This window comes from Triticum aestivum, chromosome 5A (genome assembly GCF_018294505.1).
Source record: "Triticum aestivum cultivar Chinese Spring chromosome 5A, IWGSC CS RefSeq v2.1, whole genome shotgun sequence".
NCBI classification, from domain to species: domain Eukaryota; kingdom Viridiplantae; phylum Streptophyta; class Magnoliopsida; order Poales; family Poaceae; genus Triticum; species Triticum aestivum.
This window is the reverse complement of record NC_057806.1, coordinates 338,655,240-338,671,660: the sequence shown is the minus strand read 5'-3', so window position 1 is coordinate 338,671,660 and position 16,421 is coordinate 338,655,240. Positions and strand designations below refer to the sequence as shown.

At 48.3% G+C, this 16,421-nt stretch overlaps 3 protein-coding genes across 3 annotated transcripts; 1 reads left to right on the top strand and 2 right to left on the bottom strand.

Annotated features, from left to right (window-relative positions):
- Positions 1 to 93: 93 nt before the first annotated feature.
- Positions 94 to 4,645, bottom strand: LOC123103267 (autophagy-related protein 8D). The gene is made up of 5 exons (XM_044524798.1): positions 4,388 to 4,645; positions 4,244 to 4,299; positions 750 to 802; positions 546 to 664; positions 94 to 465 (listed from the first exon to the last, which is right to left on the bottom strand). Exons 1-5 carry the CDS (start codon positions 4,578 to 4,580, stop codon positions 374 to 376), a joined length of 513 nt encoding a protein of 170 aa, XP_044380733.1. The 5' UTR covers positions 4,581 to 4,645; the 3' UTR covers positions 94 to 373.
- Positions 4,646 to 4,678: 33 nt separating this feature from the next.
- Positions 4,679 to 7,274, top strand: LOC123103266 (THO complex subunit 4A). Its single transcript, XM_044524796.1, has 5 exons — positions 4,679 to 4,989; positions 5,080 to 5,232; positions 5,584 to 5,652; positions 5,768 to 5,955; positions 6,827 to 7,274. Exons 1-5 carry the CDS (start codon positions 4,780 to 4,782, stop codon positions 7,035 to 7,037), a joined length of 831 nt encoding a protein of 276 aa, XP_044380731.1. The 5' UTR covers positions 4,679 to 4,779; the 3' UTR covers positions 7,038 to 7,274.
- Positions 7,275 to 7,318: 44 nt separating this feature from the next.
- On the bottom strand, positions 7,319 to 10,433 carry LOC123103264 (uncharacterized). The gene is made up of 2 exons (XM_044524794.1): positions 9,537 to 10,433; positions 7,319 to 9,157 (listed from the first exon to the last, which is right to left on the bottom strand). The coding sequence occupies exons 1-2, from the start codon at positions 10,395 to 10,397 to the stop codon at positions 7,412 to 7,414; spliced, it is 2,607 nt and encodes an 868-aa protein (XP_044380729.1). The 5' UTR covers positions 10,398 to 10,433; the 3' UTR covers positions 7,319 to 7,411.
- Between the last annotated feature and the right edge of the window lie 5,988 nt (positions 10,434 to 16,421).

Here is a 16,421-nt window from a genome sequence, read left to right as displayed (position 1 = left end):
TAAATATGACGATGACAGAGCTCGTTAGCTAAGCAATGACGCATGTAGGCACATGAGCTTTGTAATGTCAACAGCTCAGCAGGAGGCGTTTACTTCATCACAATCAACACTTCTATTCATATATACGCCCATCCTTGCCAAAGGACTTCGCAAGCAGCATCATGCACAGGGAAATAAGTTTACTTCGGTGATACAACAATACAGGTTTTTTTTTCTTTTGCCGGGAGCAATACAGATATGAAACGTGCAAGTAAAATAAACTAGAGATTGTAGCAGAGGCTGCTACTGATCAACTTAACATTTAACAAGAGACTGATGTCACATATGTACACTGGGATTGGGTGCACTACGCTGAATTGCAGTCAGGCAGATGTCACCCAAATGTCTTCTCGCTGCTGTAACACATGTAGAGGAAGCCATCCTGCTTATCTTTGTACGAATCATACACGCTACCCATCAGGTTAGCTGAAAAAATTGTTAACAAATTAGTATTAACTTACAAACAGATGGATTTATGTGCAACACCAGCATGAATTAAATCTCACCGGTCTGGGGCAAGGTGTTGCGCACAAACACGAAAAGCGCCGTCCCTGGAGACAGATGTAACCTGGAGCGCAGGATGAAAATGAACTGCCCAACTGGCATGTCACACGGAACCAGGTACCTGCAATCACAAACAAGCAATTATCAATCTGGTACATAGAATTTTAACATATCATGCATATATCTGGTCTCTGAGATACACTTACTTCCTCTTCTCCATTTCTGGAAGTTTACTCCTCGAAAACCTTTCAACAATCACCTGCAAATGCAAACATGAGCATAATGTTGGAGCAGCATATATGCAAACAGAGATACATTTGATTAAGAGAAACAACGGAGAGGGAAATGCATGTTTTTTTGTCAGAGTCTAGAAGTTGCTCAAATCCCGTCAGTTTGAGTAAATCTCTGGAGAGTAGAATGACTCGTGGGTTGGGTGAGAAATAGCAACTTTGTTTTACTTCTCCATATTCATCATCTCAAAGTCTATTTAGTATGTCGCCAAGCATGAAAAAAATCATGACAACCAACAAAGATGTCTTGGCATCAAATTCCATACGCATATAGTCTCTTCTGACAGCAAGAACACACATATAAAAGCAGCACAAACTAGGGTTTTTTTACTGATCGATATTTTTCCTATTGGAGGGTTAACGGTAGGTCTGGTTACCGACGGTAACAGGGAATCTAGATATTTTACCAGAAAAAATTCAAATGAACTTTGAATTCATTTTTTTAAGGACAGAACAAGTACATTTCTACCATATATTGCAGGAGAAGTAGAGGACGATTCAATGGTCAGCTGGAATCGTCCCTATCGCCTAGGTCATGGGTTCAAATCCTCCCAGTGGCAGCTCATTATTCTTTTTTACCTCAACATATTTGATGTAGTTTTGAACGTCTAAATTCAAATTTAACCAAATATTTTTGACCGGTAACAATGTTTCTTGTGGAGGGGGAGGGCAGTTCCGGCTACCAGAAATTCCGTCCGACAAAAAAAACCCTCGCACAAGCACACTGCAGTTTCTAAGTTTATGGGGCTGTATATGTGTTCAGCTATCACTACTGAAGTGCATAAAATGGAACAGTACCACAGTGGTATCTTTAATGAAGTGCATAAAATGGAACAGTAGCACTGCACTTCTCCCAACTACAAAGTCTGGCGACAACTGACAACAAATAAAGCAGGGGTGGAGCAAGCACATGGCAACCATGGGTGATTACTGCCCAGGCTCACTGGTGTGCTGCATCGAGCGGTGATGGCTTTATCTAGCCAGACATGGCCCCATGCACGCAGTCCGCTTTGCTCAGGCAAAAGATAGTCATTTCATGGGTTTCTTCAGGGACAGGGCGCATTCCATGTTGGCAACAGACAAGGCCACAGTCCGACAGAAACGAGTTCTCCTGTCCTTGGGTCCCTACCACGCTCGCCAGTTGCTCGTTTCGTTGCTCACTTTGCTAGCTGCAATTCCCATCAATTTTGAGGTGTGGTGACTAGTGATATGAGATTTGACTTCGTAGCTCGGGTGTTGCTCTTTGCATGGCGATTTCTGAATTGTGGAATTAGGCATTTGGCCTTTGGGATGATTTAGTTGAGCTCAATTAACTTGTTTAACACAAGAATTACAATCACAATCACTACAACTTAGAAATGCAAAGGCACATGTAGGATCACCCCAGACTCTGCATCAATCGATGCACACCACCTTAATATGTGTTCCACACGATGCCGAAGGCACCAATGCCGAACAAATCAGCTTACGATGGGAAAACAAGCTGAAAGACAAATTGTTAAAATGTGGCCAGCTTTGGCAGAACCAACCTTATTAATGAAGAAATCAAATGGCAAAACACCTACGATGCTACCAACGAAGCAGGGTCCTATTACTTTTATTATCACATATGAACATTTACATATGTGTCATGGATATGCATTCTTTAACCTCATAAATCTCTACTATTAAAGGAGAGTTGGTGGTCATACGTCCGTTGGTGAAGCATCCCCTCTCCCATGTTCTTCATTAACTGAATTAAATCAAATCAAGTCTTTTGCAGGGCCCGTGTTGGTCGGTGTAAGGTAGTTGCACTAACTCAACCAAATAAAATCAATCCAGCTATATGCCGGACATAGGCAATCAAATCAAGTCAAATCTTTTGGAGCACCCCCGTTGGTGGGTGTGAGATAATTGCATAACTCAATTAAATCAAATCGTTCCATGTATATGTCGGACACGGCCAACCAAATCAAATCTTTCGCATTAACTCAATCAAATCAAATCCTGCATTAGAATATGGTGGGTGTAAGGTATATGTCGGACACGATTGGTGTTGAACCACTAGAATATGTATGTCACCGTTGCAACGCACATGCAATTAGCTAGTACTATCATGGATGTGCAGTTCTCAAATTTGGTGCTTCACTATATCATCTATACCAATATAAAAAGACCCAAAGGGGCAGATCCAATTGATCTCGGCCATCGAACTAAGTTAATCCAACGACCTAGACTGCTCCAATGGCGTTGCACTAATCACAGATTAACACACAAATAATAGCATACCTAATATTAGCATGCAATTATTATATTCCTAAATATTAACGTGTGTTGCATGTGCGCACTTACTAGTACTAGCTAATTGCCCGTGAGTTGCAACGGGGCCATAAATATTCTAATGGTTCAACACAAATCATGTCCGACACATACCTTACATCCACCATATTCTAGATTTTGTTAAGATTTAATTCGATTTGAGTATGTGTACGGGGAGGCAAGATTTTTTTTGATTTAGTTGAGATTTTGGTAATAATTGATACAGATATGGATAAGAGAAGGCAAAGAAAGTTCTAATTTAGTTGAGGTTTTGATAAGATTTGATTTGATTGAGTTAATGCAGGACATGCTTTTGGCAAGATTTGATTGAGTTAATGCAGGACATGGTTTTTAGTAGGACAAGAAAAGGAAAGTACTGTTTTGATTTAGAATATTCCAAACCAAGGAGGGGGGACATGGACAGAAAAACTCCAACGTAGGGGAAAGGAGGTGAGGAGAATGGGACCTGGCTTGCCTGCTCCCTCCCCATGCTCCCATCCCTGCTCCCACTTCATCCTACGTCTGTCTTTTTTCCTTTTTCCTTTCCAATCTAATCATCTCCTCCCTCTGATTTTAAGGGGGTGGGGCCGGCCTTTATTTTGTTCCAATCAAATCAAGCCACGTACGCGGGAGCACGGATGGGCGCACGCACGGGGAGCAGGCAAGTCTCGTCCAGGAGAATGCACCAACTCCCCTTTAATAGTAGGCATGTATCCAAATATCTGGGTCTTTTTTCTTTTATTTTATTTTTTCCAAACACCCTGGTTATGGATTTCAAGGTAAGCACTTAACCTTGTGGTTTACAGAGGCTCCAACAAACTTCCTGACCCCCCATTGAAATTTAGCACAGCTGAAAAACTTGACAAGTACAGTAAAAGCTAATTTGGTAGAATTATTTCAATTTTCCCCTCACCTGTCAAGCTTATATCTTGAGCCGGACCACAGGAGGAAGCAAATTACAGTTCAGTTCAATTCAATTCAATCAATCAAAGAGGTCGTTCGCGAATCTAGTATGCCCGGGACTCCGGAACCCTATTCCTAATTAGTACTGTAGCAGCTAGGAGTAGTATATTAAGTTTTGGGGCAGCGAGTAGAGAGAGAGAGGTACATACGGGGATCCTGCCGGGGTACTTGGCGATCATGGCGGCCGACTCATTCGCCCTCTCCTCTGCATCCATCCATCAGCAAATTCAGCGCCCGAACGAGACGCAGACTGATAATAATTCAGAAAGAAAAGGAGGAGGTAGCATGCCTACCCAGGGTGAATTCCTTCTTGAAGGACTTCATCCTCCTCCTCGCTGGTTCTCGAGGAGCCGATTGCTGGTCTTGCTGCTGCTGTTTCCTACGTATTTGATTGAATCGCGGATAGATTGTTGTCAATGGCGAAGCTGGAGAAGTTATCCCTTCCCTACCCCTCGGAAAGAGGAAGAAGAAGATGACACGATACATACGGTAGAAGCCCAGCCCAGCCCGTCTCGAGCCGGCGGTAGTAGATCGGCCCGGCCCAATGCAGACCGGGCTTCTTCTTCTTCTCTCTCTCTCGTGTGCCAATTAATTATCGCTGCCGTCTCCTCCCCCACGACTCCATCCTCCTCCTCCGCCGCCGCCGCCTCAGCCGCCGTGCGAATCTATCTCCGGGTTGGGGGAGATGGCGGACGCCCTGGACATGTCCCTCGACGACCTCATCTCCAAGAACAAGTCCTCCTCCCAGCGCGGCCGTGGCCGCCGCAACCCGGCCTCGGGCTCGGGCTCGGGCTCGGCGTCGGGAGGACCCGCACCCGCCGGTCGCCGCTTCCAGGCTCGCGCCGCCACCCGCGCTGCCGCCGCGCCCTACCACCAATTCAACTTCCCGCCCCCGGTATGGTGAACTACTCCTCCTAATTCAGAGATCTGGAGCTCACTCAATCTAAACTTGCCTTCTGTTTTCCGGGGGGTCGGGGGAGCACAGGCGCCGGCGGCTTTTGCATATGCTGCCCAGCAGGCCCATGCCCATGCCCACGCCCAGGTGATGGCCATGGTGGCGCCGCCGACCGGGGTCGAAACGGGCACCAAGCTGTACATCTCCAACCTCGACTACAACGTCTCCAACGAGGACATCAAGGTAAGACCACTAGACCCTCCTCCTCCTAGAACCCTAGGAATAGCAGTCCCTGTTCTCCTGTGCGTGTTACCCATCTCAGCATACCTTTAACCTGGTTTCGACAGTAGGATAACATCGCAATCCACATCTTCATCCTGAAGAAGTAGTAGACAAGGCTATCAATTATTCAGCTCTTTTTCGACGCCATCTATGGAATCCAATTCCATTATTCATATTGTTCTTTTACTGTCCAACCATACCACCGTAAAGCATTGGGAGTAGACAAGGCTCCGAATTATTTAGCTCCACGCCTTTAGAGCAACCAGGGGATTCTCTTAAGTCACTCTATAACATGCTGCTTAATTTGCCCAGGAACTCTTTGCTGAGGTGGGCGATCTCAAGAGGTACTCCATTAACTACGACAAGAGTGGAAGATCAAAGGTATTTACTATTAGCCCTTACGCATCTCAACTTTGTTGCAGTATCTGCCTTTGGACACCTTTCACGTAGTTTGAGTGCTCACAGATCACCTCATTACTGTAACTCCATTCGCCAGGGAACTGCAGAGGTTATATTTTCAAGGAAATCAGATGCTCTAGCTGCTCTAAAGAGGTACAACAATGTGCAGCTTGACGGCAAACCTATGAAAATTGAGGTCATTGGAACAAATATTGAGGCACCACCACCACCTGCTATTTTTACTTTGAATACCCCGACGATAGGAAACTTCATTCCTTCCTACAGGTTAGTAGCAGATATCACATTTACTGAATTTTCTTACTGCTAAAATTGTTACTTGTCTAAATTACTGTCAAGCTAAAACTGTCTTCTAAGCACAATCCTTAGTTCCTTACCCTTTGGGTTGATTAGCGTTTGCACAATTAGGCAGCAGCTGCCACTGGCTGTTAAAGATTCATTAACATGGTTAGTATTCATGTATTGTGTAGTTAGTGACTAACTTAGCGTGTCATTAGTTTGACAATTTGTGGAATTGGACCGTCTTCATCGTCCAAAGTGCAAGCAAGGCATGAGTTACCTTTGCCTGCCTCATTTCTAGTAAAATCTTGTATGTTGTGGTACTTCTAATGCATTACTGTGTCTCGAAGTTCAGCATTGTTTTGTTTATTTGCCCAACTTGCTATCTGAGGGCTGAGGCAAGCGAAACTAGCCAACATGAGCAATAACTTTGAGAAGCAAGGGTATGTGTTGGTCCTTATTGCCTTGGGGGCTTAAAATGAGTGCGTGCGTGTGCACCAGGACGTGGACCAGGACCAGGACCAAAACATGACCAAAGGGAGAGCAAGCAGACTTTGCCCATAGGGAGGGCCGATTAGGCAAATATTTTGCCTTGCCCATGGCAGCAAGGACTTTTTTTTAGCTCCCCCTAAGCTCCTAACCTTGCAAATTTCTTGGGCTAGCAAAGGAACCAAATATGCTTGTCAAAAAGATTACACTTCAATTAGCGATTCTCACAAGTATGAGTCAAAATAAAGTTAGTTCTTTTAATCACCCTGTTCAATTTGCATTGTCATATATGCATTTTCAATCGTGTTGCGCAAATTCTTTTGGAAGATTTTGAGCAAGTGACATATCTAGTGGTACTGGATATTTGCAGTGGCGGACGTGGAAGGGGCGGTGATGGTGGTCGGGGATGGCCTCGGGGCAGAGGTGGATTCGGCGGGCGTAGTGCTGCTGGGCGTGGTCGAGGGCGCGGTGATGTTGGGCGTGGGCGAGGGAGGGGAGGGCGTGGCAGTCAGCCAGTTTCTGCCAATGATCTAGACGCAGACTTGGACAAGTACCACTCGGAAGCGATGCAGACCAGCTAAATGGCTTGGGCCCTGCCGCGCCTGCATCCCGCACAGCCATTAGCCTTGTGTAGGAAAAGATGCGGCCATGTATTTTATTAGATTGTAATTTGTGAGACAAATGAAGCGTCTGTCTTTGTTGTGTGATGATCAAGGTGGTGCGTTCCATTGTAGCTCTTTTTTCTCTTCCTCTGAGTTGTAGCAGTTGAGACGGTTGGACTAAGATGAGATTTTTATAAAGGGTGATCACAAGTGTTACATTTGCTGTCTGTTGATAGTAGTAGATGAGTGTTTTTCTTTTCGTTGAACAATGCAGTGCATTGATAGTAAGATGTACATGAGCATAGTACTTTTTTTTTGTGTTGAGAATCGAGCATAGTACAATGTAGGCAGCATCAGCGACTAGGTTGGAGGCTGAGGTTCAGCATGTGAGCCTCCAGCTGCTGTGCCTCCTTCATCATCTCACCCATGCAAAACCCAATCGAGCCCAGGCAAACAGCAGCCAACTGCTCTTCTTCCTCCTGCTGTTGCTGCTGTGACAGTGCCTCCCTTGCATGGCCGAGGAAGGACCTGACCACCGCCATATCTTCGCAGAAGATTCCTTTGCCGGCCTCAAGGTCGACGTCCTCCTCCTCCAGCAGTGCCTCCAGGGATGCGGAGAGGGCGCCGTGGAAGCGCTTCATGTCTGCGCCTAGCTGCCGGCTGCAGCCGGCGTTGTCGATGAGAACGGCTCGGGCGTGCTGGTAGAGCCCAATCAGCTGCGCGATCCTGCTCAGGCTGCCATGAACCTTGTCGTAGCAGCTGGTCGGGAACGGCGCCAGCCACAGAAAGTTCGGCTCGCTGCCCGCCTCCGCCGCGTACTTCTTCAGCAGCGCCACCTGCTCCAGCAACGTCTTGTGCTGCTGCTGCTGCTGCTGCTGCTGCTTCGCTGACGACGTGGGTGTGAGTCCAACCACGCACTCCCGCAGCGCGGCGATGCAGCGGTGGAGCTGCGCCCTGGCCCTGGCGGTCGGCCTTGCCTTGCGCTGGAACACGAGGTCCGTCGCGACGGTGCAGGACAGGCCAATGAAGGTCTCCACGAGCCTGGTGATCGTGAAGGCCATGGGCGCCTCGTCGTACCTCCGTCCCACGATGATGATGCCGGACAGCGCGGCAGCAACACCGCCGGCAGGGCCGTATGCATGGCTGCGCTTGAGAAAGGTGGCGAGGACGATCCAGGGGAGGAGCGCCAGGAAGCGGAGCTCCATGAGGTGCGGCTGTTGCGAGAGGAGGCAGCCCAGCACGCCATAGACGGAACCGATGGCGGTGCCGTGGGCACGCGCGATGGCCACGGCCCATGTGGAGTCGCGGCCGGCGGTCATGGTGGTGGCGACGATGAGGCCGGACCAGAAGCCGTGGTCGTTGTTGAAGAGGAGGCCGAGAAGGACGGCGAGGCCCAGCGACACGGCGCACTTGGCCGCCGTCACCACTCTCTCCCATTCCAGCCCCCACCTCAGCCACACGCTTTTCTTCTTCTCCTGCTTCTTGGATGTCGTTTCCATGTGGCCAGTCTTATTTGGCGCCCCATGTTCTTGCAATTGACCTTCTTCTTCTTCTCCACTGCTGGCCTGTACCTCTTCGTCCTCCTCTTCTTCGGACAGGTAGAAGACATCGTCATCGTCGGTCGAATCCTCGGCATTTGTCGCTGCCGGAGTTACCTTGCAGTTGGTAGTCTTGGTCTGATCCGGATGGGAGGAGGCCAACTGCTGCAGGGTGCCATGACGGAGGAGATGCATGGAGAAGAGGAAGAGGAAAGGAGACAGCTCCTCGTGCCTCTCCGGCAACAACGTCGTCATCGTATCGTTTGTCAACATTAATGGTGATTGCTTGTTGATGGTCGTCTTGGTCATGGCGACGCTGGTGGCGGCGGTGCTGCTGCAGTGGTGGTGGCGATGTGTAGTGAGCATGGAGAGGCGTATCTGGTCTCTCATATGCTCCAACCAGCTGCTGCAGATCATAGGGCTGCTGCCGGCGATGGCAGCGCTGGTGAGCGCAATCTCCATTCCCTTGATGGGCATCTCGATGCGGCCGTGGTCTACCACCGCCTGCTGCGGCATCCACCGCCTGAGCACTGCTGGCACTCTCTCCCACTGCAAATCTCCCTGCACGCGTGCATGTGATAATCCAAGTTTAGTTCATCGTGTGTACGTACCAGATCCGTGCAAATCTACTGCCTAATTATAGTAGTACTAACTCGCATGCATGCGGCATGCCGAAGACCAGTCATACTACTACTCGTTTTCTGACGAGGACTCCAATAGTACCAGGTAGCACTAGCGCTGCATTCCAGTGCATAGTGCTGGTCTACTTTTGGCATCTAGCAAGCTCTTTCGGTAGCTAAGCATGCACCCAACTGACGCAAGCAGGAATTTAGCACTAGATATGAATGAATGAATCTATGATACGCATGACATGCATGACCACTTTGCTAAAAAGAAAGATTTGTGCTTATTCTCATGCACGATCGTTAAACAAAATTACCTTAACGGCGGCCATGCGGCGGAGGAGGGCGGCGCTTGCGGACGCGAGACGGTTGGCCTGTGACATGCACGCTGCCATGCACCATCGCCGCCGTCTACCAGAGGCCGCGGCTGTTTCCTGGCCATCATCCGCGCAGGCGGTGTCGTTGGCGGTGAGGAGGAACGCGTCGACGAGCACCCTCACCCTCTCCGCCGCGGTCTCCATGTACGCCCTGCTCTTGTCCTCCACCTCCCGGGTGGCCAGCCGCGGGCACGGGAGCAGCACCGCCAGCAAGGCGGCCGCCACCCCCAGCGCCGTGCACAGCACCACGTTGGCGGGGTGCTCCAGCACCAGCTCGTGGCTCGTGCGGTCCCCTCGCCTGAACTTGGCCACGTAGATGATGATGATCTGCCCCAGCGCGATCCGCTTCGCCACGGGGCCCGGCGACTCCGGCAGCGCCACCGCGAACGTGCTCAGCGCCACCACGGCCGACGTGGCCAGCACCGACTCGGCGGCGCCCGTGCGGTGCGCCAGCCACAGCGCCAGGACGGAGGGGACGGCGCCCATGACGGTGGCGTGGAGCGCGCTGGCCGTCGCGCGCAGGGCGGTGCCCACGGTGGCGTCCGTGACGATGATGACGGTCACGACGTAGGAGAAGGCGGGGAAGGTGAGGTGGCGCTGCAGAGGCGGCGGCGCGTAGACGGACACGACGCCCACGATGGTGCAGGCCAGGGCGGCGCGGAGGCCCGACGCGAGGGACGGGCGCCAGCGCCGGCTCGTGCTGGTCCACATGGACGACGGCGGCGGCGCCACCGCGCTCACGTTGTTGTTGTTGGTTGCGGCCATGCCCATTCTCGGCTCGATCGCGCGCGCAGAGTGCATGCGAAGTGAGAAGACGACAGATGGAGAGCTTGGTGGGTAGTACATGTACGCATGTGCTTATGTAGCTATAGCTAGTTAGCTACCGCGCGCATGAGGTCGTCATTGTATACTGCCTGGGCTGCAAAGTAGGCGCTTGGTGCTAGTGGCCATTCTGGTTGCTCCACTGCTTTTCACTACGTATAGACGTCAGCCATGGATGTGACATACATGCTGCGAGCAGTGCTACAGAGACGACACATCTCCAGCCGAAAGCTGGACGATGGATCAAATCATCGATGGATAGCATTTTTTAGCAAATTAGCACCGTTTAAGATGGACATCGTCCGGATCTCGTCCATGCACGGTCGTGTGCAGAGTACTTCCGTATACAAAGATGGACCAATCTAGCTGGCGGCCGGGCGCTAGGTACCGCTCGCGAGCGGCCGGCCCCTGTCCGAGACGTCTAGTCACTGCCGCATATTAAAAACGCCAGGTAAAGTTTAGGAGCGGCCGGTGGAAAAGGTAAGTACGTGGTTCGTTGTACACTAAAGGGAGTTGATCATCTAGTTTGCTTTTTAATTTTTGTTTCTTAAAAAAGCCATAACTTTTGAACCAAATATCGAAATTAAGATCCGCTTTCACCACTAAAATCCTCGCGATGTGCTCTTCGAAACTAGATCCCGCATGGATATGTTTTGACAAACTTTTTTTTGTGCAATTTTGTTCCCGTTTTGTGTAACTGACTAGCCGTCGATGTGCAACTACCTGACAGGGATGTGCAACTTTTCTTGTACACCGTAGACATGCAGTTTTTCTCTATGGTACCTACATCCCCAAATTGCCTCCTTCCAGTGAGATGTGCAACTTCGTTTGTTGCCCAGGCCATGCAATTTTCACTAGTGGCACCACCCCATACTACTCTCTAAAATTGAAATGTGCAATTTCATCTGCTGCCCCGGTGCCCTGGCCAACTGCCTGGTAGTCATCGCGCGTGTGAGCCTCTACAACCGTGTTTGAGGGACTATCCTGTAAGAATGTCCCAACTCCACGGCCACGCATGTGCGACTATGAACACAAGAGTGTGCAACTCCGTGGTCGGACGTGGGCACCTCCCATAGCAATTCATTTGCGACTATGCAGACGATATTGTGCAACTGTGTGGCCATGCATATGTGACTATGCCGACGAGAGTGTGCAACTCCGTGGCCGGGCATGAGCACCTCCCATAAAAACTCATGTGTGACTATGTGGACGAGGTTGTGCAACTCCATGGCCATGTATGTGCGACTGTGCCGACGAGAGTGTGCAACTCCGCAGCCATGCGTGAGCACCTCTCACGACAATTTATGTGTGACTACGCGAACGAGATTGTGCAACTCTGTGGCCATGCATGTGTGACTATACCGACGAGAGTGCGCAACTCCGCGGCCGGGCGTGAGCACCTCCCCCGGCAATTCATGTGCGACTATCCGGACGATATTGTGCAACTCTATGGTCATGCATGTGCGACTATGCCGATAAGATTGTGCAACTCTGTGGCCATGCATGTGTGACTATACCGACGAGAGTGTGCAACTCCATGTAGACAACTTTTCTGCACCCTCATGATCTATGGATGTGCATTTTTTCACCATTCAACAAAACCATGTCAGTGAGATGTGCAACTTTATCTGTTGCCCTGGCCAACTGCCTAGCAGATTTTGTGCAACTACTTCTATTGCCCCTGCCAACTACTTCCAATGACCGTGTCCAACTAAAAACAACTATGTGTGCAACTAGAACTACTATAGATGCCAACAAAAAATGATCGCCGTGTGTGCAACTTCCCAATGACCATGTCCAACTGAAAAAAACTATGTGTTCAACTAGAACTACTATAGATGCCAATCAAAAATGAATCCCGTGTGTGCAACTTTCCAATGACCGTGTCCAACTGAAAACAACTATTTGTGCAACTAGAACTACTATAGATGCCAATAAAAAATGAACCCCGTGTGTGCAACTTTTCAATGATCGTGTCCAACTGAAAACAACTATGTGTGCGACTAGAACTACTATAGATGCCAATAAAAAATGATCACCATGTGTGTAACTTCCGAATGACCGAATCTAACTGAGAAATGTGCGTAATATCTAGAAGTAATATAGATGCCAATAAAAAATGATCGCTGTGTGTGCAACTTTTCAATGATCGTATCCAACTGAGAACAAATATGTGCGTAATTAAAACTACTATAGATGCCAACAAAAATGATCACCGTGTGTGTAACTTCCCAATAATCGTGTCCAACCAAAAACAATTATGTGTGCAACTAAAACTACTATAGATGCCAACAAAAACAACTAAAATTGGACACCTAAAGCAAAACGACTAGCCACGCATTCAATCCCCTGACGACTAGCACTTCGCCGGAGTCCCGTGCAAACAGAGAAATGAAGCATTGCCCACCCCCTGTGACCCACTCCTGCCGCAACCCCGAGCAACTGTTGTCGCCGGCGCCGTGCACGGTTCCTCATAGTCGTCGCCACGCGAAGCATCAACTCTGCATCCTCCCACCACCCCCTCTGCATCCTACCGCAGTGCGCACAACAACTCTGCATCCTCATGCCGCGCCAACCGAGCATATGTTTGGGCAACTAATCCTGCCAACTAAACATCAATGTGTGTGCAACTAGACTACATTGCTGGCCAACTAAACATATGTGTGTGCAACCAGTCCTGCCAACTAAACATCAATGTGTGTGTAACTAGACTACATTGCATGCCAACTGAGGATGTGTGTGTGCAATTAGTCCTGCCAACTTAAACATCAATGTGTGTGTGTGTGTGCAACTAGACTACATTGCAGGCCAACTGAGCATACATGTGTGCAACTATTCCTGCCAACTAAACATCAATGTGTGTGCAAGTAGACTATATTACAGGCCAACTGAGCATATGTGTGTGTGCAAGAACACCCCAGAGTGCATGAACATGCTTTTATGCAAATGTAGTCAACTTCCCTGCTGTTCTTGTGCAACTATATAATCTAACTAGCCAACTATATAATGCTCTCCGTGCAGCTACCTAGATCTGTCGAGTAAATACATAGGGGAGGGGGTGTCGGAAACCGCAGATGCGGACGCGAAACGCCAGATTTGGGTCCTAGGTCGTCCTCCATGTAGGAGCTCGGAGGCATGACGCCAAAAGCCCATGTTATCTAAAGAAGCTGAAAATGAGACAACCGCAAGTACATCGAAAGAGCCTGAGCCCTTGAGGAGTCGTTGGTAATCCAGAACACTGAACCTAGATCATATGGTAAACCTGCACTTATACTTATAACAAACAGGAGACATCTGTAGTCCTCTCGCGGGTAATTGCTATGAGCATATCTACTCACCTACGGTCATCCCAAAACCAAACTTCTAGTTCTTTTTTGAAGTCAATCTGTGTCACAAACTACAAGTTCAGAAGATGGTAATCCAAAAATATCAGGACATTCATTGCTGGGAGGAAACATTCTTATCAGAACAGTCATATACTACAACTCATATTTAATCGGAGCTGCTCATACCTCTGCTCCCCCAAGTACGCAGCAACGGCACCTAGACAACACTGTAATCGGCCGTCGGCGTAGGGGACCAAGGGAAACAGGCCCTCCCGGGTGCGGCGTGCGTCGCTAGGAGGAGGCAGCAGGAGGGGGACGGCCGGGCCCGTGCTAGGCGCGGCGCGCGTCGCCGGGAGCAGGCAACTGGAGGATGCGGCCGGGGGTGTACTTGGCGCAGCGCGTGGCGCAGGAAGGCGGCTGGAGGAGCGCGACGGCCGAGCGCATAGCCGGGAGGAGGAGCGCGGTGGCCCTTCCCCATCGGGGCGGCGGCGGCTGGGCGACCCCTGCTCCAGCTCATAGAAAGAGGAGGGAGGAGGCGGTGGCGCTGCTGGTCTAGCTCCCCGGCTTGATCTGCTCTCCAGGCTTGTCCGGTCCGCCGCTCACCTCGACCTCCCGGGCTCCTGCTTCACGGGATTTGGTGGACGAGGAAAAGAGGATAAGGGAAGGCTTTTTTTCTCCGAGAGAAAGTAGCGAGGCGAGGATAGTGCGTGGGCTCCGACAAGATAACACCTGCCCTGCGGGCCGAAGGATTCGACGCATCGAGCGGTCTCAGTGCGGCCGCTCGGCTCGACCAAATAGTGGCCGGCCGCTTTTTAGATTTCAGGTACAAAGATACATCACACATGCATGGATGATCCTGTGATGTCAAAATATGGGAATTAGTTGGCTTTTATACATGCTTGGATAGAGAGAGCGCGTGCTCTAGTTATTAACTTGTGTCCAAATCCCCTCCCATCTTGAGAGTTCTTAGATTCGCAGACTTACAAAACCGTATAAATAGAAGAGAAAAACACCTAACTATGACATATATAATCCCTCCGTTCAAAATAAGTGTCGATGACTAGTGTAAAGTTAGTAAAAAAAAGTGTCGATGATTAGTTCAGAGTTAGTAAAAGATGTACCAAATCAGTGACACTTATTTTAAGACGAAGGGGGTAGAAGTTTATGTAGGAGTACAAAACAGAGAACTGAAAACACACATGAATTTCGTAGATTAGCGGAAATAGGAGGGACATAAGAATGCTAATAAGAGCAGCCAAATTAAAATCAAATCACAGACATAAGTGAAATAAAGATGTTGCAGGTCCTCATCGAGTTTTTCATGTGCATTGAAATTCTACATAAAGGTATATATGTGTAAATCATATAACTTCTGTGTTTTTTTCTTTGAAATTGGTATAGAATTAAATTAGTTGAGCGTAGGAGGAACTATCCTCAAATTTAATTGAAATGATAAGTGTCATATGTGTGGCATGAAGCAATCGCGCCCTGATGTTTTTTACAACTAAAGTTGTCATTCGGAAAAAAATAAACTAAGAAAAAACTGAAACTTGCCATCTCAAAAGAAAGTTGTCATGCTTGACAACTAAAGTTGCCACTCTCGCGACACTAAACTTGTTATAAAAAACGTTCGGAGTTGTCATGTGTTCGTGCCACACGTATGACACTTATCAGGGTCTTAATAGGCGGAAACTGGTACAAGAAAATTGTTCTTTTTTTACTTGTCAAATTGATTATATAGTGCTGCCGGCAAGGACGAAAATATCTGAAAGTGAGATCAAAGGATAGTGTTCTTGTCTCTTTTTTTTCCTCCTTACTCCCCTTTGAATCAATGGGATGGGTATATGTCACCAAAAAAACTTTCCACCTAATAATGGATCAAATGAGCCCTTCGAAGGGGCGTCTTAATTAGTTACCAGAATACAATTCTATAGGTACTAGAAGATGCCTTCAAGTTGCAGCAGAATTTCTTTTTGGGAACCCGGCAAAAGGTGCAAAGGAAATTCTTAGTTAGCAATATTTTACATATATACATGGGATAATTGAGTTTCAGTCATGAAATTCACATCAGATTAATTTGGATGACACGCGTAACTAGGTCTACGTCAAAGAAAGTATTACCAACAATGTCAGCATGGGTAGTCGGATGGTTTAACTGTTTTCTGCCAAATGGCGGTGAACTGGTGATCATGTACATTCAGTCTGGATGTCTTGGCAGTCATTGAAATGACCAGAAAAGAGAAACTGAAGAACTATATGCAATATTGTGAAAAGAGTGATGCATGGAAGCTCATCAAAACCAGAATAATAGTCGGTTGGGTTTAATTCTTAATTGGTTTGCTCACGATAGTATTTGTGCACCCAATCTGGAACTCTAAATAGGCTGAGACAAGAGTGATATGATCATGTACTGTCTTCACCATATATGGAAGAGGAAATTAGCACTAATTCATCCGTGGGGACCATTGGCTTAACATATACAGATGCCATTCGCTTACAACCACAAGCTCTCAACTCTGTGGTGGAATCTCAATGTTAGCAGGGCCACAAAAAATTCTAACCAATTAACTAAGTCCTGCATGATCAATTCCATTCTTCTCATATGATTGTTGCACATGCATACAGACATGCCTAAATCTATGATCCTTCTCTTTATAAATGTACGATGTTTTAGAAA